General features: G+C 39.6%; 2 protein-coding genes across 2 annotated transcripts in view; one reads left to right on the top strand and one right to left on the bottom strand.

The window, feature by feature from the left end:
- Positions 1 to 27,090, bottom strand: part of twsg1b (twisted gastrulation BMP signaling modulator 1b) — a 297,020-nt gene that overhangs the window by 186,237 nt on the left and 83,693 nt on the right. The window lies entirely within an intron of this gene.
- LOC309509818 (uncharacterized protein) lies at positions 1,577 to 13,624 on the top strand. The gene is made up of 5 exons (XM_082184778.1): positions 1,577 to 1,682; positions 8,092 to 8,291; positions 8,822 to 8,976; positions 9,154 to 9,757; positions 13,310 to 13,624. Exons 1-5 carry the CDS (start codon positions 1,667 to 1,669, stop codon positions 13,505 to 13,507), a joined length of 1,173 nt encoding a protein of 390 aa, XP_082040904.1. The 5' UTR covers positions 1,577 to 1,666; the 3' UTR covers positions 13,508 to 13,624.

Raw genomic sequence — 27,090 nt, 5'->3', positions numbered from 1 at the left:
ATCTAAGCTGCAAATAATTATTTTACAATTAGTCTGTGGTAAAACGCTACTTTGCCTGGACTATTTGTAAAACTGATCGTGCAGGACAAAAAGGCCTAGAGACTTGAAACCTGGCCAGATGGTAGGCCTCAATTTGGGGAGAACCTATCAGTGTATGACCCCGTTTGGCCCATAGGTGGCGCTACAGCAACCAAAAGTACAAAATCGCTCATAACTCTTAGACCGTTTGCCCTAGTGTCTTGCCTTCAGTTCATCCATACATTACACACTCCATCGCCAAATCATAGAACAATTCATTTAAGACAGTTGTATTCATCTTAACAATACAAAATAAATAAATATACAGAAAAACAGATTTCTAAAATAAGGGATAGGCCACAAATATGTGACAGGTGATGTGGTGTAATATTCAGTTCCTGTAATACACCGTTCCAGCGGGTGGAGTTTACCGGTACTGGATATTACACGTCACCTGTGTATACACCACAGGTTTTCACCGGAACTGAATAATACATTCAACTATTATTGTTGTATAATTAGCATATTGTTGTGTAACTTCACCTACTGGAACAGTATTTCACAGGAACTGGATATTACAAAATATTAGCTTGTACATATTTTTTTTTCTTTCTGTATAGTTCTATTTTGTTAAGAAATTTTGCATTCTATTTTGGCTTTCTGATGTGTCCCTGTGTTTGTTGTGTCCCTTCTGAGCCACGGGGCGAAACGGGTACGGATTGAAAAACCAAAGCAACTGTACGGTTTACAGATCTGAGCACAGCTGACCTTTTATCTGGTACTTTTGTGTGAACTTTTTAAACATATTATTTAGACTTCAAAATGAATCGCATTACAACAGCCAATTGTACACTCCTATATTTAAAAATGTTAAATAAAATGGGGTTTAATGCCGCGGGTTCGGAAAACCCATCAAAATGTTTATTTATGCTTGAATATGTGTCTCATAGCATATATAAGGCCTCTTAAACACGGCTCTTGGACTATGAGGGCTGAAACTTCTGTTACTGTTGGGCTCTGTGTGAATACGAAGGCCTCAAAAACATTGTCCCATGGTTTGATTTATTTGAACCACTCTTTGAGCTTCTTTCTTTATGTGAAAGGTATTGGAAACAGAACTATTTTCTACAAGTTGAAGACTACATTTTAAAACATTGCCAAAATTCTAAATGATCCACCAAAATGGGCCTAGAGAGAGAAATGGAGTATGTTTTAGCGCGCTTATGATTTAAAATGTAAAAAATTGTGATCCGAGCCGCTGTGAAAACACTGGATCTTGAGCTGATCATGTGAGCAAAGTCTGCACTTCATACGTGTTTTATTTAATCATAGCCTTTTATAATTTGATAAGGACACTACAACATATTGTGCTTTCCTTGAGATAATTGGCCCTGGGGCCTTTGCAAGTCATAGTTTTGCAAGAAATACCATGGTTACACTTAACAAAAAGAAGTTTATTCAAGTGTGGTAATTATATACTTCTTTTAAACTAAAAGTAAGAGTGTACTTTCAGTCCACTTTTTATATATTTCTCAGAAATATACTTAAAATGATACTTAATTGTGTATTTTACTTGCATCACATCTTCTGTCATATTTTTTAGAGACCTTGGACTCTAAAACCAGTCTACGCTCAATTAAAAAACAACATGGCCAATTGCGGAGGTGAGACACTTTCCATTTCCAACTCATTCATTTATCCTGAAATAACAGTTCTGTGTTGCACATTTCGTAATGATCCTGCAAGATAGCAGATGTCTGGAAGAAGCTGTAATGTGTGTGATTTGAGTTCCATGATTTCACACAGAACATGATGTCGTATCAATGCAACTCAAGACCTCAAAGCTGATCTTAGATACAGCAAGGGTTTTTCTTATAGTCTAGATGCAACAGACTGCATGCATACTGTGATATGAATCCAATAATGTGAAAAAAGTCATATTTACTAAGTAAAACAAGTTCACTCTACTAAATTCTCAAAATATTACTGAAAGTGATTTGCACTTAAAGTTATGCGAACTCCAACTAAATGATTTACAGCAGATTTGCCAAAATTCTTTGCATCAGACTGTATAAGGAAAGTAAATGTTGATTAATAAAACCAATCATGGTTCTTTTTTCGTGAAGCCCGTACCCAAGATTGTTTAACCCAACCCGACCGGTACTGTTGCATTTTAAGACCAAACACGACCCGAACCCAAAATACGTTTCTCGCAGCAAATACCTTTTTGCAAAATGCTGCATTAATCAGTAAACAAATAGATATAAACGAACAGTTTCATTAAGGCACAGCGGTCAGCACACTGGAGAAAAAGCACGTATTTAACAATTATGAAGATTATTGGATAACTTCCTCTGGAACTCAAACTTTGAACTTCAAAATAAAAGTTTGTTCAAAAAGTGTTTCAAAACTACAGTGAGGAAAATAAGTATTTGAACACCCTGCTATTTTGCCAGTTCTCCCACTTGGAAATCATGGAGGGGTCTGAAATTGTCATCGTAGGTGCATGTCCACTGTGAGAGACAAAATCCCCCCCAAAAAATCCAGAAATCACAATATATGATTTTTTAACTATTTATTTGTATGATACAGCTGCAAATAAGTATTTGAACACCTGAGAAAATCAATGATAATATTTGGTACAGTAGCCTTTGTTTGCAATTACAGAGGTCAAACGTTTCCTGTAGTTTTTCACCAGGTTTGCACACACTGCAGGAGGGATTTTGGCCCACTCCTCCACACAGATCTTCTCTAGATCAGTCAGGTTTCTGGGCTGTCGCTGAGAAACACGGAGTTTGAGCTCCCTCCAAAGATTCTCTATTGGGTTTAGGTCTGGAGACTGGCTAGGCCACGCCAGAACCTTGATATGCTTCTTACAGAGCCACTCCTTGGTTATCCTGGCTGTGTGCTTCGGGTCATTGTCATGTTGGAAGACCCAGCCTCGACCCATCTTCAATGCTCTAACTGAGGGAAGGAGGTTGTTCCCCAAAATCTCACAATACATGGCCCCGGTCATCCTCTCCTTAATACAGTGCAGTCGCCCTGTCCCATGTGCAGAAAAACACCCCCAAAGCATGATGCTACCACCCCCATGCTTCACAGTAGGGATGGTGTTCTTGGGATGGTACTCATCATTCTTACATTTACATTTACATTTAGTCATTTAGCAGACGCCTTTGTCCAAAGCGACTTACAAATTAGGACTGAATTCAGCGAGTCATCATAAAGAGGCAAAAGCAACAACAACGCAAGAAGTGCTCAAAATACGAAGTTCAGGTATTATTCAGAGTAGCATAAGCCTGATAAGTGATGTTTCAAAGGGAAAGGAATTTTTTTTTTTTTTTACATTTTTTTTTATAAGGTAAAGTGCTCACGGAAGAGATTGGTTTTCAGCTGTCTTTTGAACTTTCTTCTTCCTCCAAACACGTTTAGTGGAATTATGACCAAAAAGTTCTATTTTGGTCTCATCTGACCACATGACTTTCTCCCATGACTCCTCTGGATCATCCAAATGGTCATTGGCAAACTTAAGACGGGCCTTGACATGTGCTGGTTTAAGCAGGGGAACCTTCTGTGCCATGCATGATTTCAAACCATGACGTCTTAGTGTATTACCAACAGTAACCTTGGAAACGGTGGTCCCAGCTCTTTTCAGGTCATTGATCAGCTCCCGTGTAGTTCTGGGCTGATTTCTCACCTTTCTTAGGATCATTGAGACCCCACGAGGTGAGATCTTGCATGGAGCCCCAGTCCGAGGGAGATTGACAGTCATGGATTCAGGATTCAATACTTTATTGCCATACAACTCGGTGAAAGTTGTTAGGGATTTGCTTCAGTGTGCTCATAACAAGACATCAACAAGATACAACCAAAAACATAAAACAAATATATACACAGACGATATCCCGCATGGGATGACACTTAACACAGGCAGATAATAAAAAAAAAATAAAAAAATAAAAAACACACCGCTTACCACATACCTGGATGACAGTCCAGGAGGCTAAAGTGGCTGATGTCAGGTAGAAGTGACAATTTGCATTATGGATACGGAGCGCAAATCCACAACTTTACAATAAATAGATAAAATTACACTAGTATGATTGGCATAAAACATATAAAAGGATAAAAATAAAAACATTATAAAAAAAATGTGCAAATTATGCAGACTCATTAAGAGAACCTTTTTCCATAAAGGACTGGTTCAGGGGGTTAAGAGCTGTTTAGAGATTTAATGGCTCTGCAGTATGTGCTGTTGAGGAAGCGGGAGGTTTTTGTCTTAAAGGTGCCCTAGAATGTGAAATTGAATTTATCTTGGCATAGTTAAATAACAAGAGTTCAGTACATGGACATGACATAAAGTGAGTCTCAAACACCATAGTTTTCTCTTTCTTATTTAAATCTCGTTTTTGAAAAACACCCCTGAAAAACAGGCGAATCTCCACATAACACCAACTGTGACGCAACAGTTGGGATCATTAATATGTACGCCTCCAAAAATTTGCATATGCCAGCCCATATTCAAGGCCAGGCGAAACTGCGCAGCCGAATCATCAGAAGTTCTGCAGGTGAAGGATCATAGGGAAAATGGCAGATCTATCTCTAATCTATCTATCTATAATCGGATACCGCTACAGTTGAATTCGAAGTTGTTAGTTGCTCTGCCCATTTCACCACGGACTGTTTTTCTAACCTGGAACAATATCAAGCAGCCAGGCTTCTCTCGGCGTCTCAAACGGACGAAGGGGGCGATTTCAACTAACGTTATATTCCCGCAAGCGGTAAGTAGTGATTTTATTAACGATAATTTACACTGTGTTATCTAGATCCAGCGCGATATTGTTTTTTCCTCGAGAGACATCGTGGCTTGCAAACGAGCGAACGAAGCATGGCAGTTGCTCAGTGTTTGGATGTACAAATGAACACAAAAATATTTGTTTAGCTCCTTCATCCGAGCCTCTGGAGAACCAGTGGGTTATGTGAATTTCTGATGTGTAATTGTTCAAGTTCAGACAGATAATCTTTCTCTCAAAGTCGTTCAACACTGTTTATGCATCAGTAAATCGCGTTGCAGTGATAAGATCTTCATTCACGCGATCAACAGGCTGTCATCTGCTCAATGCTCACTGCAACCTTTTATGTGATGGGAATAGATCTAAATACTTAAAAAACTTCTCATGATTCGTTAATCCCGATAGCTGTAATAGTAAAAACGTATAAAAGCTGTAATAGTAAAAGGTTTCCAGATAGCTCGAATGCCAGATTTCATATGCAAGCATGTCAGCCAATCACAGCAGTGGCCGTTTACATTGAAGTCTCACAGCAGACACGCCCTTCAAACAGAGCGTTCAAATCAGGGGATGAAATCAGGCTAGGAAATATGCCTTTTATTTCTAAATTATAACAACTTTTGATCTAAAAAACATACTAACATTATAAGGGCACCCCAGGAAACATTCTAAAATAATAAAATAATCCATTCTAGGGCACCTTTAATAGCTCTCAACCTTCTCCCTGATGGGAGTATGGAGAAAAGGGAGTTGGCAGGGTGAGTATCATCTTGTAGGATCTTAAGGCCTTTCCGATGAATACGGGCCTCGTAGATCTCACAGATGGGGGAGAGTTTGCAGCCAATGATTTTTGAGGCTGTATTAACTATCCTGTCTAGCTGCAACCTCTGCTGGACAGTAGAGTTGCCATACCAGACAGTAATAGAAAAAGTAAGGACACTCTCGATAGCAGCTCGGTAGAACTGCAACATACCCTTACAAGCTACCCCAAATTTCCGCAGCTGACGAAGGAAAAAAAGCCTCTGATGGGCTTTTGTTGGTTATATTATCATCCCATTTTAAAGAAGATGATATCGTTGTACCTAAAAACCTAAAACTGTCCACCCGCTCCACCACCTCCCCATTGATGTACAAGGGCTGGGACGACTTCCCTCTTCTGCGGAAATCAACCACTAGTTCCTTAGTTTTAGAGACATTTAACTCTAAGTTGTGGTTGGAACACCATTCAATCAATGAGAGGACCTCTTTTCTATAGGCAACATCATCATCCCCAGAAATGAGCCCCACTACTGTTGTATCATCTGCAAATTTAAACATTTTAACAGAATCAGTGTGTGATGTGCAGTCATTTGTATATAGCGAATATAAAAGAGGTGACAAGACACACCCCTGGGGAGCTCCAGTGTTAATGTACTTAACATTGGAGATGTTATTACCTATTTTGACCACTTGTGTTCTCTGCACCAGAAAATCCAAGATCCAGTGACATAAGGAATTATGGACCCCCATTTGTTGGAGTTTCAGAAAAAGTTTTCTGGGTAATATTGTATTAAAAGCCGAGCTATAATCTATAAAAAGGATCTTTGCATAGTTGCCTGTGGCCTCCAGATGCTGTAGAATGGAATGGAGACACAAGGATACAGCGTCCTCAACAGACCTGTTTGCCCTGTAGGCAAATTGGAAGGGGTCGAGCCTGACCACACTGGACAGATGTTTACATACTATTCTCTCAAAGATTTTCATTATAACAGATGTAAGGGCTACAGGTCGGTAGTCATTCAGGCAACTTATGATGGGTTTTTTGGGCACAGGAATTATGACAGCAGACTTAAAACATTGAGGGACAGTGCATTCCCTCAAAGACCAGTTAAATATGTCTGTAAGAACTGGGGCCAGTTCATCTGCACAGTGTTTAATAGTAGCAGAGGATACAAGGTCAGGACCTGCAGCTTTCCTGCAGTTCTGATTTCTCAGTAAGAGCCTATCCTCATCCTCCTCTATTACAAAAGGAGGGCTGGAGGTATTGATGTTCATTGATTTTGTGATGTCATTAACATAGTTTCTGTCAAAACGACAGTAAAACTCATTGAGACTATCAGGCAGTTTAGGATCATCACTGACCACTGACGCTATGCTAGTATAGTTGGTAATCTGCCTCAGACCCTCCCATACCCCTCTATTGTCATTAGCCTCTAGTTTGCTTTCCAGCTTGTGCCTGTAGTCAGCCTTGGCCTTATTAACAGCTTTCTCAAAGTCATATTTAGCCGCCTTGTATAAATCTCTATCCCCGCTCTTATTGGCGTTATGTTTATTTTTCCATAGATGTTTTATCTCTCTGCTAAACCATGGCTTATTATTGCTGTACACAGTCACTGACTTTATAGGCACACATACATTCTCAGCAAAATTGATATAGGCATTAACCACCTCAGCAAATTCATTTAGATCACAACATGACTCTTTAAAAACAGACCAAAAACAGAGTCATGTTTAGCTTCTTCCATTTTCTAATGATTGCTCCAACAGTGGACCTTTTTTCACCAAGCTGCTTGGCAATTTCCCCGTAGCCCTTTCCAGCCTTGTGGAGGTGTACAATTTTGTCTCTAGTGTCTTTGGACAGCTCTTTGGTCTTGGCCATGTTAGTAGTTGGATTCTTACTGATTGTATGGGGTGGACAGGTGTCTTTATGCAGCTAACGACCTCAAACAGGTGCATCTTATTTAGGATAATAAATGGAGTGGAGGTGGACATTTTAAAGGCAGACTAACAGGTCTTTGAGGGTCAGAATTCTAGCTGATAGACAGGTGTTCAAATACTTATTTGCAGCTGTATCATACGAATAAATAGTTAAAAAATCATATATTGTGATTTCTGGATTTTTTTTATTTTTTATTATGTCTCTGACAGTGGACATGCACCTACGATGACAATTTCAGACCCCTCCATGATTTCCAAGTGGGAGAACTTGCAAAATAGCAGGGTGTTCAAATACTTATTTTCCTCACTGTATATACATAGATGAATTGTTTTTCCACCAACCAGTTTCATCGAGGGACATGTTTGCTCCTCACACTCTGCCTCTATAGTCTAGCTTCTTTTACTATACAGTTCTGGCTCGCCACATGATAAAGCTGACATCCTACTTGCGAGTTCACACACCTCTTTAATGTTATTTGAGCAAGAAACTCTGAGAGGAACCAAGTATATAACATATATAAATAAATGTTATGACCCATTTGACCCATGATTGACCATCACTAATGTTTGGTTTGTATCTCATCAGGATCTCAGGTTGCCATCCGTGACTCCATATGGAGTCCAGAGTTCATCCAGGAGCTTCTCCCGTCTGCGGAGCGAACAGCTCTCCTCTATAATCTGTCATTCCTGTGTCTGGGAGGCTTCCCGAAGCTGGAGCGTCTGATCCGAGACCAAGCTACTGACACACAAATGCTGTTCGGATCCTCTGAGGCTCTTCTGCTGAAGGTCAGACTAAAACATCATGTTCTGCTTTACATATTGTAAAATGTAAATTCTGTCATTATTTACTCGCCCTCAAGTCATTTCAAAACCTTGCTGTTAATTTTGACATGCAAGTGTGATGTGAAAAAAAAACCAAAAAAAAAAAAAAAAACACACCAGTTTAAATGCTTCGAAAATTGTGAACTAGTGTTTTATCTTTCCTAATTGACTGACACTTATGGAACCTTATTTCCGGCATGAAATTTAAATTTAAAAAAGGTAATTGCACCTTTTGCTCAAGAGTCCAACGTTTCCCCCTCAAAATTCTGCATATGTATGTGGTCAGGTATTAAATTTGTTGCAAAAAAAAAAAAAAAACAGACCTGTGAGATGTAAACTCACATTTGTAAGATGATTATTTTTATTTTTTGGAATTGTGCATTTAAAAAGTTGCAAGTACCTACATTTTTGTTCATAAATATCCGTGCACTGGGCTGTTGTTTTTTATGGTTCTTTTAAATGTATCCTTTTGGTTAAATTTTGTTTTCTCGTAGTGTGTCGGCACGAGTTCCAACCTGGTCACTTCCCTGTTCCCGATGCTGATCAGTGCTGTTGAGAAGAACAAACCCGTTCTGGCTGTGAAATACCTGGAGAAAGCCAGAGCATGGATCAATGACATCATCAAGGCCGTGGAAGAGATTGTGACGAGGTGAAAACATTGAAGTTTAGCATTTCACAACAAACAATAATTTTCCTTATCAGTAGACCCCAAACACAAAATCAAGACTTTGTAAAAGAGTATGATCGGTCCTCTTTAAGAAAATTGTTCAGTGATTGTGTTCAGTGAATCCGGACCACATCACTGTACATGCGCCATATTTTTCAGGTATGATCAACAAACCCGAAGTGTGAAATCATGCACCAGTGATGTGTTTCAAGAACAAAAAGAGACCGAAGACAAAATAATGAAACAGACTGATGAGATGAAGGGTCTGGAGGACACTCTGGCCAATCTTGAAACAGAGCTGAGAAATACTTGCAGAAATATGGAGGAAATTGACAGAAGATATCGAGACAAAAACCAAGAACTGCAGGATAACATCAGAAAATACGAACAAAACAAACAATGTTCTTGGTTTCTCAGGGCCTTTATACCATTTTTTGCAGTCCATCAAGATGCTTCGAACATGCCTGGTATTGCAGCTAAACAAGCCGAACTGGCCCATATCGACTCGGAAAAGAACGGTCTTCGAAACAAAGAGTGGAACATTAAACTCCAACAGACTAATCTTCAGCTGAAGTTGGCCAATTCCAAAATAAAACGGTGCCTTGATCAAATCCGACAAATTCTGGTTGATCTTAAAAAGTTCTGGGAGAAAGTGGGAGTTATGCTGGACACACTGAAAGAGAAGACCTTTGTTGGGGAGGATCTGATTGAACTGTGTGACATGAAGGATGAGTTTATTGGCTCCATTAAAGAAGCAGGAAAGGTTAGTTACACGTTGAGCAAATGTTTCTGGTGAAAGTTGATTATGCGTTTCATTAATATTTTCTGAGTTCTCAGTGTCTAATCATTGAAAGTGTATAATCATTGAAAGTTATTTCCTGTATATGTATTTATTTTTATCTTACTACTGTCAATGAAACCACAAAGCTGACAAAGCATGTATTGCTAAAACGTTATTATTATTATTATTATTTCTAAGCTAATGTACAAACAGTATGTGTGACAGTGACCACATTTTCATTCACCCCTTCCCCATATACTGAAACATTTCTTAAACTTAAAACTTTGTTCATCGGCCTTTAATTACTCGCCCTCGTGTCATTCCAAACCCGTACGACATTCATTCATCTTTGGAACGAAAATGAAGATCTTTTTTAGGGATGCACCGATATGAAAATTTTGGCCGATACTGATACCGAAAACCGATAATTCTTTATATTAGAAAGCCGAAAACGCCTCGGTTACGACTGTAACCTCGGTTCCCTGAAGAGGGAACGAGCGTTGCGTCGAAAACTGACGCTATGGGAACGCTTTGCGTGATGACGTCTTGAAGCACATGTAAAATCAGTCCAATGGTGTGGCGGAACGTCAGAGGCGGGTGACGTCACGTACCAGGAAACTATAAAAGCCGGCCCAAAACAGAAAACGAAAGCTTCGTAAAAGTCTGAAGTCGAGCTGACAGGCATGAAGGAGATATGGCAGGGCGACGCAACGCTCGTTCCCTCTTCAGGGAACCGAGGTTACAGTCGTAACCGAGGCGTTCCCTTTCAAGGGAACTCCCGTTGCGTCGAAAACTGACGCTATGGGAACGTCTATACCAACGCCTCCATAGCTACAAATGTCTGTCCTGTGTGTAATCATGTGAGCAGCACTAAGAAGACAAAACATGAGACCCTGGAGTAGAGTCTAAATCCAGAGAGTAGAACCTGACGAAGGTGTGCGGTGAGGACCAGCCTGCCGCATCACAGACGTCCTGTAACGATACTCCTGATATAAGGGCCTTAGAGGCCGCCATACTCCTAGTAGAGAGCGACCGGACAGCCAAAGGAGAAGGCTGTCCAGCCGCCTCATAAGCCAGTGAGATAGTCTCAACCACCCACTTGCTCATCCTTTGCTTAGACACTGGACCTCCCTTGTTAGGGGAGCAAAAGTCACTTTTACGCCACAGGGCAGCTCTGTGGACATACGCGTCTAACGCCCGAACAGGGCAAAGCAAATTATTCGCCTCCTGGTCCGATTTCGAAAGGGAGGAGGACCTCCAAGTGCCACGAAGGAAACGAGATACCAAGGGGTCTTTCCCCACAGACATTCCACCCAAAGGACTGTGGTAAGCACCTATGGCCGCCACATAGACCTTTAAAGTGGACGGGGTCAGACCTGCAGTGAACCGTTCCTGCAGGAACTCCAGCACTGTACCAATTGGGCAGTGGACTGGATCCAACCGACGGTCACTACACCAAGAAGTGAATACTCTCCACTTCAGGGCATAAAGTTTCCTCGTGGAGGGAGCTCTGGACTGTAGAATGGTCTCAACAACCTCGGTTGAGAGACCTGACTCTATGAGCTGGGCCCCCTCAGAGGCCAAGCCCACAGGTTCCACAGTTCTGGCCGAGGGTGAAATATCGAGCCCTCTGCCTGGGACAGAAGGTCCCTCCTGACGGGTAACTCCAGAGGATGCCCGTCGAGGAGGGACACAAGATCGGGAAACCATACTCTGCTGCGTGGATACTGGTGCATCTAAAAGAACATGTTTTTCTTTGTCCTTTATGTCACTTAAGTTGAGCCACAGATGCCTCTCAGTGGCCACCAGGGCTCCATAGAGCGGCCGATGGATTTAGCCGTCTCCTTGGTGGCCCTGAGAGACAAATCTGTGGCTCTACGCAGTTCAGACACCGTATCAGCACTAATACCCCCGCCATCCTCAGAATCACCCAATAACTCAGCCTGGTAAGCCTGCATTATGGACATTGTATGTAAACACGCTGCAGCTTGACCGGCGGCGGCATAAGCTTTATGAACCAGGGAAGATGTAACTTTTACTGGCTTGGATGGAAGTGCAGGAGCCTTCAGAGAAGATGCCGTTGCTGGAGAGAGATAGCTCGCGAGCGTCTCTTCCACCCTCGGCATCTCCCCATAACCATGCTCTTTATAATTGTGAATGGATGAATAGTGTGATGTTTGTGCAGTATACACTCGATATGACACTGGTTTCCCCCACGATCTCGACACCTCAGTGTGGAGATCGGGGAAAAACGGAAGGCTTCTGCACTGAGGCTGTGTACGAGCTGGCAGGAAGCGTTCGTCGAGCTTACTTTTCGAACGAACGTCCTGCCTATCCTCTGGCCACTCAATAGATAATCTGTGAACTGCTCTCGTGACAACATCGAGCAATTCCTCAAAAGCGTGAGACTGAGGTGGCGAATCCTCAGACTCAGCTTCAATACTAACAACGTCCAACTCCTCAGAGCTGGACAATTGCAGTATTGGTGCCTCCATCGGGGGGGAAGAAACCGCAACGCATGCTTCCACACCCTGATGAGAGGCACTGGATCTATCAGAAGGAGGCTGAGATAAGGCAGAGCCCGTCTCAACATCCACTGATAGATCCATTTGCGAACCCCAGGTCTGTGATTGCCGCCGTGCCTCGGCAGCGGCGGGACCAGAGCCCTGGGGAACGCGATCGGGATCGGATCACGATCGCGGGATCGCGATCGTGAACCGAGCCAAGCGGGATCGGAGCGAACGCAATGGAAGCGCGTCGCAATGCACACAGTCACCACCCTCGAGTGCTGACTGGGCATGCTCCTCACCCAAACAAACAACACAAAGAGTGTGAGTATCACCTCCCGTTAAATAACGCGGGCAGGGATGGACACACACTCTAAACTGCTGCTTGCTCGCCATACTGAATATATATATATATGTGATATAGACAGACAACACCAAATATACAGACAGATTTCACACAGAGCGCAACTGAAGACTCAGAAAGCTTTCGTTTTCTGTTTTGGGCCGGCTTTTATAGTTTCCTGGTACGTGACGTCACCCGCCTCTGACGTTCCGCCACACCATTGGACTGATTTTACATGTGCTTCAAGACGTCATCACGCAAAGCGTTCCCATAGCGTCAGTTTTCGACGCAACGGGAGTTCCCTTGAAAGGGAACCGATATATTGGCCAATGAATCTAAATCCAAATTTGTATTTAATTTCTAAGAGTCTGATTACAAAAACAAACCAGTCTCACCATTAAAAGCCGTGTCCCAAGCACACAATTATAATGTTGCGTAGCTGTAAATGAAGGGACAGAAAGCTCTCAGATTTCATCAAAAAGATCTTCATTTGTGTTCCGAAGATGAACGAAAGTCTTACGGGTTTTAAAGTCACCATGAAATCAATGATTCTTGTTTTTTTTTTATGGAATGTTGAAGTGTTTATTATAAATTATTTAAACGTGCATGGCGTGAAAATCAAGTAATGGAATTTTTTGTGATGTAAAAAATGTGTTGATTAATTTTGTGTCTTTAATCTTTCAGTTCTGGAAGCAATTTGGTGCAGAGTGTTACAGAGCACAGGGCATCTTTAGCGTTCAGTCTAAGGACGCTTATAAATTCCTGGAGATCAATCCGTCTTCACTCTCAGAGAATGAAAGGAATGCGCATTATAAGTCTATCATGGAGAAGCTGAAGAAGATCAATCCTAACGGATCATCCCAAGCCGCCATCACTGAATGACAAACAGAGATCTGATGCTTCCTTTCACACTTTTAAATGCTCATTATAAGGCATATGCATATTAATGCGTACAACTTATCATTTTTGTAGTCTTTACAACTGCTCTTGCACATGTTCAATTAAAGGCACAATATGGGATTTTTTCTCCACTAGGGGTCGCTAACCTATTTACAATAACAAAGGCGTAGATTGATGACGCAACATTTGCTATGAATTATGGATTTTGTCGTCAACGTCAAGCCGACCGATCTAATAATGTATATGGATTACTGAATACATCGATGCTTTTATCATGACTGTGATATGAAGCAGTTCGGGATTGCTAAGAGACAGCTATCAGCTCCAAACGCGATGCGAGTCCCGCGGATATAAAAGGAATATGGCCATTCCATTCTACCGAACTACACGCAGAATTACTACTCACAGGTCAGTTTATTTGACAAATTAAACTTGTGAGGTAACGCAGCGCTGTTCCACTTGGTCTAACATTACACTATCACTCTAAACTGCATTTGAATGTGTTGAAATGTATGTGTTAACATTAGTTTGTCTGTATGAGACTAGCAGTAAGCTAGATCAACATTAGAATAACATACAGATCATATTCTAACATTTTATCATTGTTGAACTATATAACCTTGATTAGTTTTATGTAAATGTGCTCACCTGTTTAATAAAGTACATGTAGGAGTTGTCGAAGTCTCGGACGTGGAGCTCTCGTTTATATAGTGTCCATGGGAGCTCTCGACATCTCGAAAACACCGCGCTGATATTGATTCTCGGTTTAGTTCTCCTTTTTTATCCAAAGTCTGCTTGCCATGGTCCATAATGTTTGAACGAAACAACAACAGCGTGCAAATAGACATTGCGAACTACACAGTTGTCCGCGTCAGTTTGGTTACTATCAGAGGGCTCTGGTTCATAGCTCTGGTTGCCATGGCAGCACGAGCGGAAACCAGAGACAACACGGATATGACGGCATTGACGGCGACAAAACGGAAATAAAGACACGGTCCGTGTCTTCGAATTAAAATATTAATTTCTCTGGATTTAGAAGTTAATTGGAACTGTCGGGATAATGTAAATACACAACTTTAAAAAATATATAACATGGATATAGTGATTTTTTATATTTTTAAATTAAAAAAAATACATATTGTGCCTTTAATGTTCTACTTAAATACTCTGTAGTTGGGTGTATGTTAGGAATAGTATTTGACTATTTCTATCTCAAAATGTATGACTATCTCTGTTAAAATTGCTTTGCATTTCATTATGGTTTATAAATCTGGTGATCTGGTCACATGACTAATGTCTGTCACACAATAAAGACAAAAGACATTAAACATTTCATTGTAGCCAAATCATTCAAAAAGTAATTTCTAATGTTTCAGTGAGTATCACCACAGTTCTGATCTCATGCGCACCATAATTTGACCGTTTCTACAGTTTAAAGTGCGCAGGGCATCAAAACAGTGGAGTTGTATTACTCTACACACCACAAGCGCTTATGAGCATTTATGATAATAATCTTCCTCTTAATGTTTTTCTCCAGCACCAAACATTCTTCATCCAAGCCATATCCGCTAAACGTGTAAAGCTCCACAATTAAAAAAGAGCTGCAGATGGCTATTTTAACAACAGTGGAGACAATATGTTGATACCTTTTCTAGAACACAGCAGAACATATATGACTCCGACAGTTCGACTAAACCGGACTAGTGCCAAGATGTGCAAGTTTATGTGAAGTAGTTTGTAGCCTATATGCTATTCAGACCTCTGTGGTGTTATGAGCCAATGACGTCATTTCATTGAAACTCATCTATTAGCTCAAAAAATTTACGTTAGCAATAATAAGAGTGACCATGAGGAAAAATGGCAATAGCCTGTGTAGGTTGTGTATGTCCAGTGGCCAATGAAATAAAATAAAAAACGAATGCAACTGAATAATTTTTTCTACATTAGCTCTGTTGTTCACTTGATTTACACCTGATCCACCATGAAGTCCACAGGTCTGTAGGCTGTTCTGCGAATTTTAGAGTTGAACGTGTTCCCTATTAAGGGAACTCACGCGGCGTTGATTGACGCTTTGGGAAAGCTCTGCTTCACAGTCAACACCTCATTATATGGTGCCCATTTCAACTTGGTGCCCTCAGGGGGCCGGTCTGCCAACCCGGCGAGCCCATGTTTCAGTGTTTGGCCGGAAACGTAGCGGCACTAGGATGCTCGCCCCTCTGAGGAGGGTCCCAATTCGGTTGTTCCCTGCGCCACTTCAGTTGCTCAAAAAACTGGATGAAAAGGCTGGTTCCCTTAGTAGATTTTCTGGCAGTGTGGAAGCTACTGCCAAATATATCTTGTTGGGTCCTGCGCACAGTCGAAATGGGTTACACTATTCAGTTCTGGTCTCGCCCGCCCAAACTTATGGGGATCCTACCCACAGTGGTAGGCTCTGGTTATGGAAGAGGAGGTAAAAACTTTTATGGGGAAGGGGACCATAAAATGTGTAACTCTTCCCGACAGAGAAGCCGGTTTCTATAGCCACTATTTTACCGTTCCAAAGAAAGATGGTGGTTGCGTCTCATTTTAGATTGCGTCTCAAATTCAAAATGTTAACTTTGAGACAGATCGTGTCACAGATCAGGTCCAAGGACTGGTTTCTTACGATAGATCTCAAGGACGCATATTACCATGTATCCATCCTTTCACAACACAGGAAGTTCCTGATGTACCAATATCGTGTTCTTCCATTCGGTCTGTCACCAAATGTGTGGATGCAACATTGGCTCCATTACATCTTCAAGGCATCCGCATCCTGAACGATATAAACGAGCGGATGATTTAGCTCAGTCACATCAGTTAGCGGTCCGGCATCAAGATGTCATCCTTGCTCATATGAAAATGTTGGGGTTAAGGTTTAACGCCAAGAAGAGTGTGCTTTCCCCAGCACAGAGGATCACTTTTCTAGACGTGGTATGGGATTCGGTTACAATGCAAGCACATCTTTCCCCTGCACGCATGGAATCGATCCTGTCTGCCGTAAAGTGAATTAAGCTAGGCCAGTCACTCACTGTAAAGCAGTTTCAGACACTGTTGGGTTTGATGGCAGCAGCATCTAACGTGATTTCATATGGCCGGTTGTACATGAAACCCCTACAGTTTTGGCTCAGGATAAGGGGGTTCTCCTCGAAGGGCAACCCATTTCACATGATCAAGGTCACGCGGCGCTGCTTATGTGCCTTGGTTATGTGGAAGAAACCCTGGAACCGTGCTGGGAGTTCCTTGTCGTGCAAGATGCTAACGACGGATGCTTCCTTCACGGATTGGGGAGCGATTCTAGAAGGTCGCTTGGTCAGGCAAAAGTGGATCTGTTTGCATCTTGGTAGACATCTCACTGTCCACTCTGGTTCTACCTCATGCTATGGTTCAGATGTGGCCGAGGCTATGTCTGTATGCATTTCCAGTAGCGTACCGTGGGGTTTCAGTCAGGGCCTTCAGTAACGATCTTCAGTAACGATTTCTGGACATCGTAATGTTATTTTTCCTGAAAATTGTTATTGTACACAAACATGTATTGTATCAGCCCACCCACTCGATGACATCAGCGCGGGCTAGCCGTCGACACATCGCTGGGCCTCTGGGGCGTTCTGTCATACGCTTCACAATTTGATTGGCTGATAAAACACGTCAGTCAAAGTTATGATCAAATGGAAAATGGCAGCTTCAACGGAAGGCTAGCTATACAACTAGTGCTGGTCCACGGAGCTGCGTTTAGATGACATATGGAAAATCCAGCTCAGACTCACAAAAAAATAACCATATTCTTTCTGGAAATATAATCGTAACGTACTGATAGACATTAATTGAATTTAGACATGTTCAGACACACATTAATTTAATTATAGAAATTTTTTATTTTTTTTATTTTGACAGGGCCAGCAGAGAAGGCCCTGCTGGCTCTGACGGCACACCACTGTGCATTTCCCTCAATCGCTCTGCTCCCGACTCACAGTCTCACCTTAATTGCCCCGCGGTGGCAGTGCAGAGTGTGGTTTTCGGATCTTGTGTCTCTCCTCGACGGCTCTCCTTGGGAGATTTCAATCAGGAAGGACCTTCTGTCCCAGGCAGGGGGTTCAATACTTCACCCCCACCCAGAACTGTGGAAGCTGTGGGCTTGGCTTCTGAGGGGCCCAACTCATAGATTCTGGTCTTTCCACTGAGGTTGTTTGAGACCATTCTTCACTCCAGAGCTCCTTCCACGAGGAAACTGTATGTTTAGAAGTGGAGAGAGTTCCCAGTTAACTTCCCTGTTGGTACAGTGCTGGAGTTCCTGCAAGAGCGATTCACTGCAGGGTTATCAGCATCCACCTTAAAGGTTTATGTGGTGGGCATAGCTTCTTACAACATTACTTTTGGTGAAATATCCTCAGGGAGAAGACCATTGGTAGCACGTTTCCTCCGTGGCACATTGAGGCCTGCGGTACACACCAGGGTGATGGCTTGGGATTTGGCTTTGGTTCTCGCTGGCTCCCTTCGAGCCTATTGAGGAGCTTCTAGTCAAGTTTCTGACTCTCAAGAGTTTGTTCTTCTTAGCTATCACTTCTCTTAGAAGGATAGGAGATTTACAAGCTCTATCGGTTGCCCCTTAATGCTTGCACCTGGCATGGTGAAGGTGTTTCTTCATCCTAGGCCGGGTTACGTTTCCAAGGTCCCTACTAATGTGGCCAGATCTATTGTACAGCAGGCCTTCTATTTACATTTACATTTATGCATTTGGCAGACGCTTTTATCCAAAGCGACTTACATTGCATTTCAAGGTCCTTGAGGTTCCCTTGAAAGGGAACGCCTCTGTTACGACTGTAACCTTGGTTCCCTGAAGAGGGAACGAGAAGCTAGCATAACCAAGGCGTTTTCAAACTTATTTTTTATTGTATGTATTACTGGAAGCAACCATCATGGAAGCAAATTATGAAAATGATGGGGGAAAAGATAGACAAATAGAAAGGAATTAGTGATTGTTTATCAGTCAATAGGTTCCTATCAGTTTTGGAATATATATATTTTTTAAAGTTTGTTTGATGATTTGACTGACCAGAAGAGGGCAGCAGAGACTGACATTTCACACAAAGTCAAACTATTCTGAATGATATTTGATAAAAAACCTTTCAAATAACATGGAGATGAGTTTGATGATGAACATTTGAGAATAAGAACTGGCTCATTCCGAACCTTTTCAACTCTGTAGTTTGGAGAAAAAGAGTTAAGTTTGTGTTGTAAATTTAAGATGGTGTATATCAGGCTTCAGGCAAATCTGCTCTGGTCAAATTCATTATTTAATGCACATATTTAATGACACGAAAATGAACTTTGTCCATGAAGAGTTGAGTCTCAGTGAAGTACAGTAATCTTATGAGGATGTCAACCTGAAGAACCACTAACACAAAATTCATCCAATGATAATAGTAATTATTACTAGGATTATGAATAATGAACTGGGAAAATACAGCCATACATGTTTGAGCAAGAGTTTGATCCTGATTAAGAATTATTTAAACCACCTCTATCTATTGTGGATTACAGCATTATAGAGCTCATGCACCAGAGAAACAAGTGCGCCGCATCTTTAGAATATTATGTTTGAACTTCTGTGTTTGCGGTCGCTGTATATTTCTATGGCATCGCTGTCGAAGAGTAATTAGCTAGAGAAGTGGATTTACTTATTGTAGAGTTAAGGAAAGTTATCATAAGCATTGTAATGTTTGAAACGGATGTCATAACAAAATTCAGTAGACCGGGAAGATTTTAAAATGAGCGATTCATAAATCCGTAAAATCTTAACTTCATGCTGTGGAAATACAACCGGAAGACAGAACACAACGAGTGCAGCAGCTAAAAAATAAAAGAATAAAAAAGATGAATGAAATAAATTACTGGTAATAATAACAACAACAATAATATAATTGTTATACCATTTAAACTTGACAAATTATTCATCATACGTACATTTCTTAAAAATACAGCTATTTGACTGTTGTTATGGTGAAATATTACAGTGCTTGAAATAATCAAGGCTGGGTTTCCCGAAACCTTCTTAATGCTACGTCGTTCTTAAGTTACACCTTAAGCTGTACCTTATCGTTAATACGTGTTTCCCGAAACGTTCTTAGTTAAGTATACCTTCTGTAAGTCATACTTTCGGAAGGTTGGTCTGGACCACTCTTAGCTTTACCTTATCACTGTTGCATATGAATATAATTCAGAAGTTTTAATACACCCAGACAGTGTTCAGTTAGGCTAATTCAAGTGTTTTCATGCAAAGAATAAAATTGTCATTACAATGATTGTTGTTAGAATTTTAATTATATTATTATATAACACAATTTTATAAATTTATTTTAATTAAAGAGCGCTTTTAAAGGCCAGTGAAAGCATAGGCTACTGTCAGTTAAGTCCTATTCGGACGCTAATATTGTTTGTCATGGGCTCGTACAGTATTTTAAACATTTACAGGGGTAAGTCTGTAATTTTAGTGCCGTCCGAATCCATATCAGTGTTTTTTCTCACCCAACCCACGTAAAAATCCCTGGCCAAATTAGTACCTACTGTTTTTTGACAAACAGGTCGTGTGGTGATTTAATTGCCGTCTGAATCCACATCTCTGAGTTTACAAAAAGAGATTCAAAATCCACTGTTTAAATCCTTTTTGATCACTGCCGAGCACCGTACGTGACGTACACTTTTATTACTGAAATGCTGGAAAGTATTTACAAGAACAATATTTCATCGCAGCTCCACCTCAGCGAACAAAAATGGGAAAGAGAAGAAAGCACATAAAAAATTTAAATGGTTATTATGGCAGCAATATATGATAGCCTACAATTTTAAAATATGTAGGCAAGGCTATTATAGGCTATAGTTTGTATAGAGTCCTAATAAATGCAATTTAAACTATTTCTGAAGTGCTTCTTTTATAAGGAACACCGTTTTCTCAGATAAACAGCCCCTGCATGAGAGAATAATTGATTCTCGAGCCATCGATATCAGCAGATTCAGCACCATCACCACGGACAGCACCGGGTAACGTCGCACGTAAGAAGGGATATCTTAAGCAGCTTCCTAAGGTATAGTTCGGGGAACACACCTAGAAATGGTATACCTTCAGTTAAGTTATACCTTAAGAGTCTTCGTAGCGCGATAAGAGACAACGTTATCGGGAAACTCAGCCCAAATAAAATGTTAAAAGACTAAATTAAATCTGTTCATCATATAAAGCGATCAAGTTTCATCAAAATTTGGAATAACCCGCTCAATTCATATGGATTAGTTTCAGGATCTCTTTATGAACTTTATTGAAACGTCACAGTGGTAGTTGCATAGCCTGTCAATGGAGGGACAGATCTCTCTTACTGTAGATTTCATTCATAATATCACATCATTAGTGTTTCAAAGATGAACACATCTATATGCCAATTGTAATGTATTCATCTGATCATAACTGTTGTCTGAATCATTGTTATATTTTGCGCATAATGTTGCTTGCACAGGAGAGTTTCAATATTTTAAATGTACACGTGTTAAAATGTTTTATTCCTGTTGGCAGTTTTTGTATTCTTTTAAGGATGGAGATAAGATGATGCATATATTGAATTAGCATAGACCTAACCATCGATAAGCTGACACAGAGGTGTGTGTAATTAGGGGTTCAAGCATGAAATGCTGAAACCCTATTGTAATTGTAAGGATTTGTAAAACTGATCGTGCAGGACAAACCGTAAGGCCTAGAGACTTGAAACCTGGCCAGATGGTAGGCCTCAATTTGGGGAGAACCTATCAGAGTATGACCCCGATTGGCCCATAGGTGGCGCTACAGCAACCAAAAGTACAAAATCGCTCATAACTCTTATACTGTTTGTCCTAGACTCAAGTGTCTTACACCACTGTGGTCCCTGGCTCAAGGCGGACAAAACGTATATCTCCGATTTCATTTCAGCTGAAAAATGTTCCGCTATGTCGAATTTTGTCCAAAACCTACTTTCCCTAGTCCCTGTTTTTTTGCCCGATCGGAACCAAACCAGTCTAGGACAATTCTCTGGACTCTCTAGATCAATAATTATTGAAAATAATGGCGTGGCTGTAACAGGGTCATTTAGAAAAGGGGCGCATAGGCCCAATCCTAAACGAAAACTCAGAACTTCATAAAAATTGGTGAGCATATGTGACATAACATTCTAAACAAGCAAGCAAATGGAGATCGGACCATAGGTGGCGCTATAACTGTCAAAAAGCTTTGAAAACCACATATTTCCTATGGTAAACTGCCTGTATTGGCTGTAAATGGACTTTCCATCTCAGTGGTTAAAAGCTTGCTAAATAAAACTTAATGTCTTAAATGCTTATGTGCTTAAAGGCCTTAAATGCTTGAACCCTGATAAATGCTGCTTGCAGCTTTAATTGATATTGTAATGGAATATGCAAATTTTTCCATTGTAAATATGCCTTTTTGTGTATGAAGCACTTATGTATTGGAGTCAACCATAATGGTAACCTTATATTATGAAAGTGTTTTTATAAAGCAAGACAGTAGTACCTACCCTGGTGCATGTGTCAAAATGATTAATACCTTTGACCTTTTGACAGGTTGAACTTCCGGTGACCTTATGATTGATGGGTTGAACTTCCGGAATGGGGTCATGGGATTAACCTTTGCCCTTTCTCCCTATCGATCATGTGGTATGATAGTTTTGCCCTATGACCTAGCTAGCCCTAAATCATGTGGTTTTGACGGGTAGTTTTTGACCTTTTTAACCTTTTTAGCCCTCGATCATGTGGTTTTGAAGTTGGTGTCAGGTTCGGTTATATGGGTTTCTGTCTGGTTATATAGTGTGTCAAAGACGCTCCCTCCCACCCTCCGCATGTGAGCTCTGACATCTGAACATGTGCTGTTCGGTCACTGTGCTGAAACAACGTCACACAAACACATTCTATCCTTTATATAATATAAATTATATAATCTAAAATAATTCAACTAAAGTTGAAAACACACTGTTCTTTAAAAGTGTATAAAATAAAAAATCATCTTACATAAAACATTCTGTTCTTTATATTCTTTCCTTTATATAATTTATATAATATAAATTATATAATCTAAAATAATTAAACTAAGGTTGAAAAACATTCTATTCTTTAAAAGTGTATAAAATATAAAAATCTACTGAAGCCAATTCATTCAGTTTTAGATAAATAAAAGAATAAAAAATCATCTTACATGTTTAGAAATCAGGGCCCTCTGGCCTCTCTTTACACCAGCGGGGCTCTAACTCACAGATCAGAATGCTTCTCAAAGTAAAAGCCAGAGCACATCGTATTCCAGAGAGCATCAAGGCACAGTGATTAAACAATGTCACAAAATTACAATCAGTTAAATGTTTAGAGAGTTGAATAAGCTCTTAACACATCAATGTCCATACCATTGATGTTCACAAAAAATGCAATGTATGAAATGGGTTCACAATATTGTTTTACACAACTTGTTTACTGAATTCATATAGTCATTCCTGAATAACCTCACACTGTCTCAAAACATAGGGAGCGCGTATGTGTGTATGTGTGTGTCAAAGCAGTAAAGGAACCGCACGTGTGTGTGTGTGTGTGTGTGTGTGTGTGTGTGTGTGTGTGTGTGTGTCACAGGCGCCCCCTCCACATCGGGCACTGTGAAAGTTTATTTAGCACCCATAAAAATGTTTTATATTTCACACAAATAATATAATATAAATGATATACAATAATATAATATAAATATCTTTTAGAGAGCTGAAGCGCCTCTTTTCACACAACCTTTCTGACCCGCTCCAAGAAACAGTGCGTGTCTGTATGTGTGTTTCTGTGTGTGCGTGTGTGTGTGTGTGTGTGTGTGTGTGTGTGCGTGCGTCCTCTCCGTGTGACCCCCTCCTTTGCATTCCTGATGTAACAGTGAAAGTGTGAAGTGTAGGGAGACCGGGGACAGTTGCAACACTTTTTGCATTTCTCTCAGTTACTCAGAGACTATTTGGACTAGACCAACCAAATTTGTATATATTAAACTTGCATATGTCTGCTAATTACCCATTTAAAGATGATTATATATGACATATCGTTCACAGTATTTATTTGAATGGAAGAAGTCAGATGTTGCAACTGACCCCGACCCCGACCCAGGGGACGGTTGCAACACAACCCAGGGACGGTTGCAACACGTTAAAAATACCTTAAATTTAATTAATTAACTTAAACTTTTTGTCTCAATGTGTATTTATCTATTTAGTCATATTTATCAAATAACAGTTATTGAGTTTTGTTTGTTTATGTGTAGAACATAGGCCTACATAGATTCAGTGTGCAGGAGTTACAGATGCTATTCAATCTCTCCATATTTCAGTGTCAGACAGGAAGAATTGAACAATTTACAATGCAACAAACTTTTATTAAACGTGCAATTTAAAACTTGTTGCAACCGTCCCCAACCCTATCAGCCATGACAGAACATCATATTCCTGCTAGACAAATTGACTTTGACACATGCTAACCATGTCACTTAGAAGTCAACAAAACAATAATTCAAACTAAGTTTTGATTAATTCATACAAAATTTTAGGACAGTATGACAAAAATATATCTCATGAAAAAATTTACTTCATACCTCCAAAACAAGTTTTGTTCAATAAATGCAGCAGCAAATGTTGAATATGTCTACTGTCTTCTTGGTGGGTGGAGGGTCTAACTGTGCATGTGCAGTATGAGTGTCATCACTCTAGCTTGTTTCTGATTGGAGAAAAATGACATGTTGCAACCATCCCCTGTTGCAACTGTCCCCGGTATCCCCCTATATTTCACACAAAAGTTGAAAACCATTCAGTTCTTTATAATAGGGCAGGATGATTAATCGAAAAGTAATCGAAACCGAGCCTATAACCGACGTAATGTTACCATTACGTAATGTTTTTTTAATCCTATTAATATTTCCACCCACTGTCTGTTAATGTACTTTCCCCTTAAAAACATATTACCGCGTGTGTAGTTACGTGACACCGCCCCGTCCAGCAGGGACGGACTGGGGCTAAAAAACAGCCCTGGACTTTCTCCCAAATAGGCCCATCATCCCATTCGCCTAGCCGTGTGCAACAGACACTAGCCAGGATGTTCTGATACTATGCCACACTACTGTAGCCTATCAGACAAGCTATTCACAGCAAGTAACATCTCAAAACTAATGATGATTATTGGGGTTGTGTTTATTAATGCTAAACAGCCTCAGCCTTCAAATAAAAACAAAAAATGTACAATGCCATAAAATACAAATGAAATGTCACTGGCTACAGAAACCCCAAATTACACAAACTTGTAATTATAAAACATAGTTACTATATACCACCAGGGGTCTCCAACCTTTTTGTGTGCGAGGGCTACCTCAAGGGATAAAATAATCTAGAAGGAATTTTTATTTGTTATACTCTAATATGTATTATAGGCCTACATAACATGGTGACGCTTTTTTACTTTTCACCATCATATGGGAAATAATAAAATATCTTGATATTCTGGTTCAGACTTACAAGCGTTTAATAAAAAAAACAATTCCTGAAAAATTATGAAAATATTTATTGATTTTTTTGTTGATTTTCTATAAACTTATTGTATGTGTTATCAAAAACAGTAGCCCAAACATTTTGTATAAATATAAATGAAAAATAAAATAAAAATAAACTGCCTTTTTTTTTTTTTTGTGCCGACGGCCCTCGGTACGGCCGTTCTGGACTTTTCCAGAACGCACAGATTGTCAGTCCGTCCCTGCCGTCCAGTCTGCGACACTGAAGCAACACAGAGTCAACTCAGCAACAGCCACTTGTACCAAAGAAACACGCAGTGTCCGTCGTTTGGACACATTTTGGCTTCAATAAAGACGACACTGAACAAACACTGCAGATAAAACTGTTATAGCGACCAAAGGTAATACCACTAATCTGTTTCAACACTTGGAGCACAATCACATTACCGAATATGAACAGTGCATGGTTCAAAAAAGAGAGAGAGAAGATAGCAATATAATTTTTTTTTTTTTTTTTTTTTACAAGAGATACAAGTTATATTTTACTTTTAAGATGGCATGGGAATATTTACAATTATTTATTTTGTTTACAAAAAGAACTATTTTTAAAAGTTCTTTATTTTCTATGTTTTTAGGAAGCTTAAATTACTTTTTATTTCAAGCAAGCATTGTATGCTTTGTTTGATTCAATTGTTTGAAATATTAAATACATAAGCATTAATAGCTATCTGTGCATTTCCTTATTTTAGAATCACAAAGATAGGATTCTTTCATTAGAAAAATAACCGTGAACATAATTACAGTATAAGCCTTGCCAGTGACGTATGAGAAAGAAAAAAAAAAGAAAAAATCGTTCATTCCAGAGCCAAATTCCAAATTTTGTTTGTACTAAATTTATTTCAAAGCATAATCGTAAAAGTTTAAATATGATCTTTTTAAAATGAAAGATTGATTAAATTTAATCTTTAAAGTTTGAATACATTCATATCTTCTAATTATCTTTTAGAAGATTACTGTAATGATTTTGTTTAATGGTGACCCTAAAGTATAAATGTTATTAAACAATGTCTGTTTAAAAACTTTAGAGTGTTGAAAAACTGTACTTAGTCGTCTTAAATCTCATTTATATGAAAAGATTCAATTTTTATGATGTGGGCTTTCCATAGCCATAATGATTTTTGTACCGTCACTGCAACACACACGGTTCTAAAAAATGAACTAATCTCTATTTTAAATTAAATAATTATTAATAAAATATATATAACCAATGAATAATAACATATGTTACTAAAATGTATTTAAAAAATGTAAACAAAATTTTTGCTAAATAAATATATAAATAAAAACACCTTACATTTCCAGATCCTTCAGGGATAAACTGCGTTGTGAACTGAAGCTTCAGGATATAGGGCGACATACCAAATGAGTCTCTTGGGGGGCAATGTCACAGTAAATCTAGTCCGCGTTCCAGAGTACATCCAGAGTTTATACTAAATTCATTTAAAAGCATAACTTTAAAAATAGATATATTAAAATTAAAAGACTTTTCTTTTATTTATAATTATTATTTATATTCTTAGAAGATTACTGTATTATTTTTACTAAACAGCGTCTGTTCAAAAACTTTAGATGTTTGAAAAACTGTACTTAGCCGTCTTAAATCTTAGATCTTTTGTCCATACAACATGTTTGTCACAATGTTGACAAATCCGAGGACTCCACATTGCTCTTATTTAGACTAAGTTTGTATCTTTTTAGAAAATCACCACACATTTTTCCAGAGATGCTGATGGTCCATGACGCAGCATAAGTAAAGTTGGTCTTGAGCGAATATTTAATTTTACTCGTCTTAATTAAAAGCATAAGTGTAAGATCGTATAAGATCATTTTTACTTGTATCTCCCGAACTATCCTTAATCAGTGCAAAAACATTTCTGAGAATATACTATCGGTTATCTACTCAAAATATATGTAGAAGTTTAAATCCGGTGTTTAAAATCTGTCT

The sequence above is a fragment of the Leuciscus leuciscus genome (genome assembly GCF_965113295.1).
Source record: "Leuciscus leuciscus genome assembly, chromosome: 11".
NCBI classification, from domain to species: domain Eukaryota; kingdom Metazoa; phylum Chordata; class Actinopteri; order Cypriniformes; family Leuciscidae; genus Leuciscus; species Leuciscus leuciscus.
This window is presented reverse-complemented; position numbering and strand designations above follow the sequence as displayed.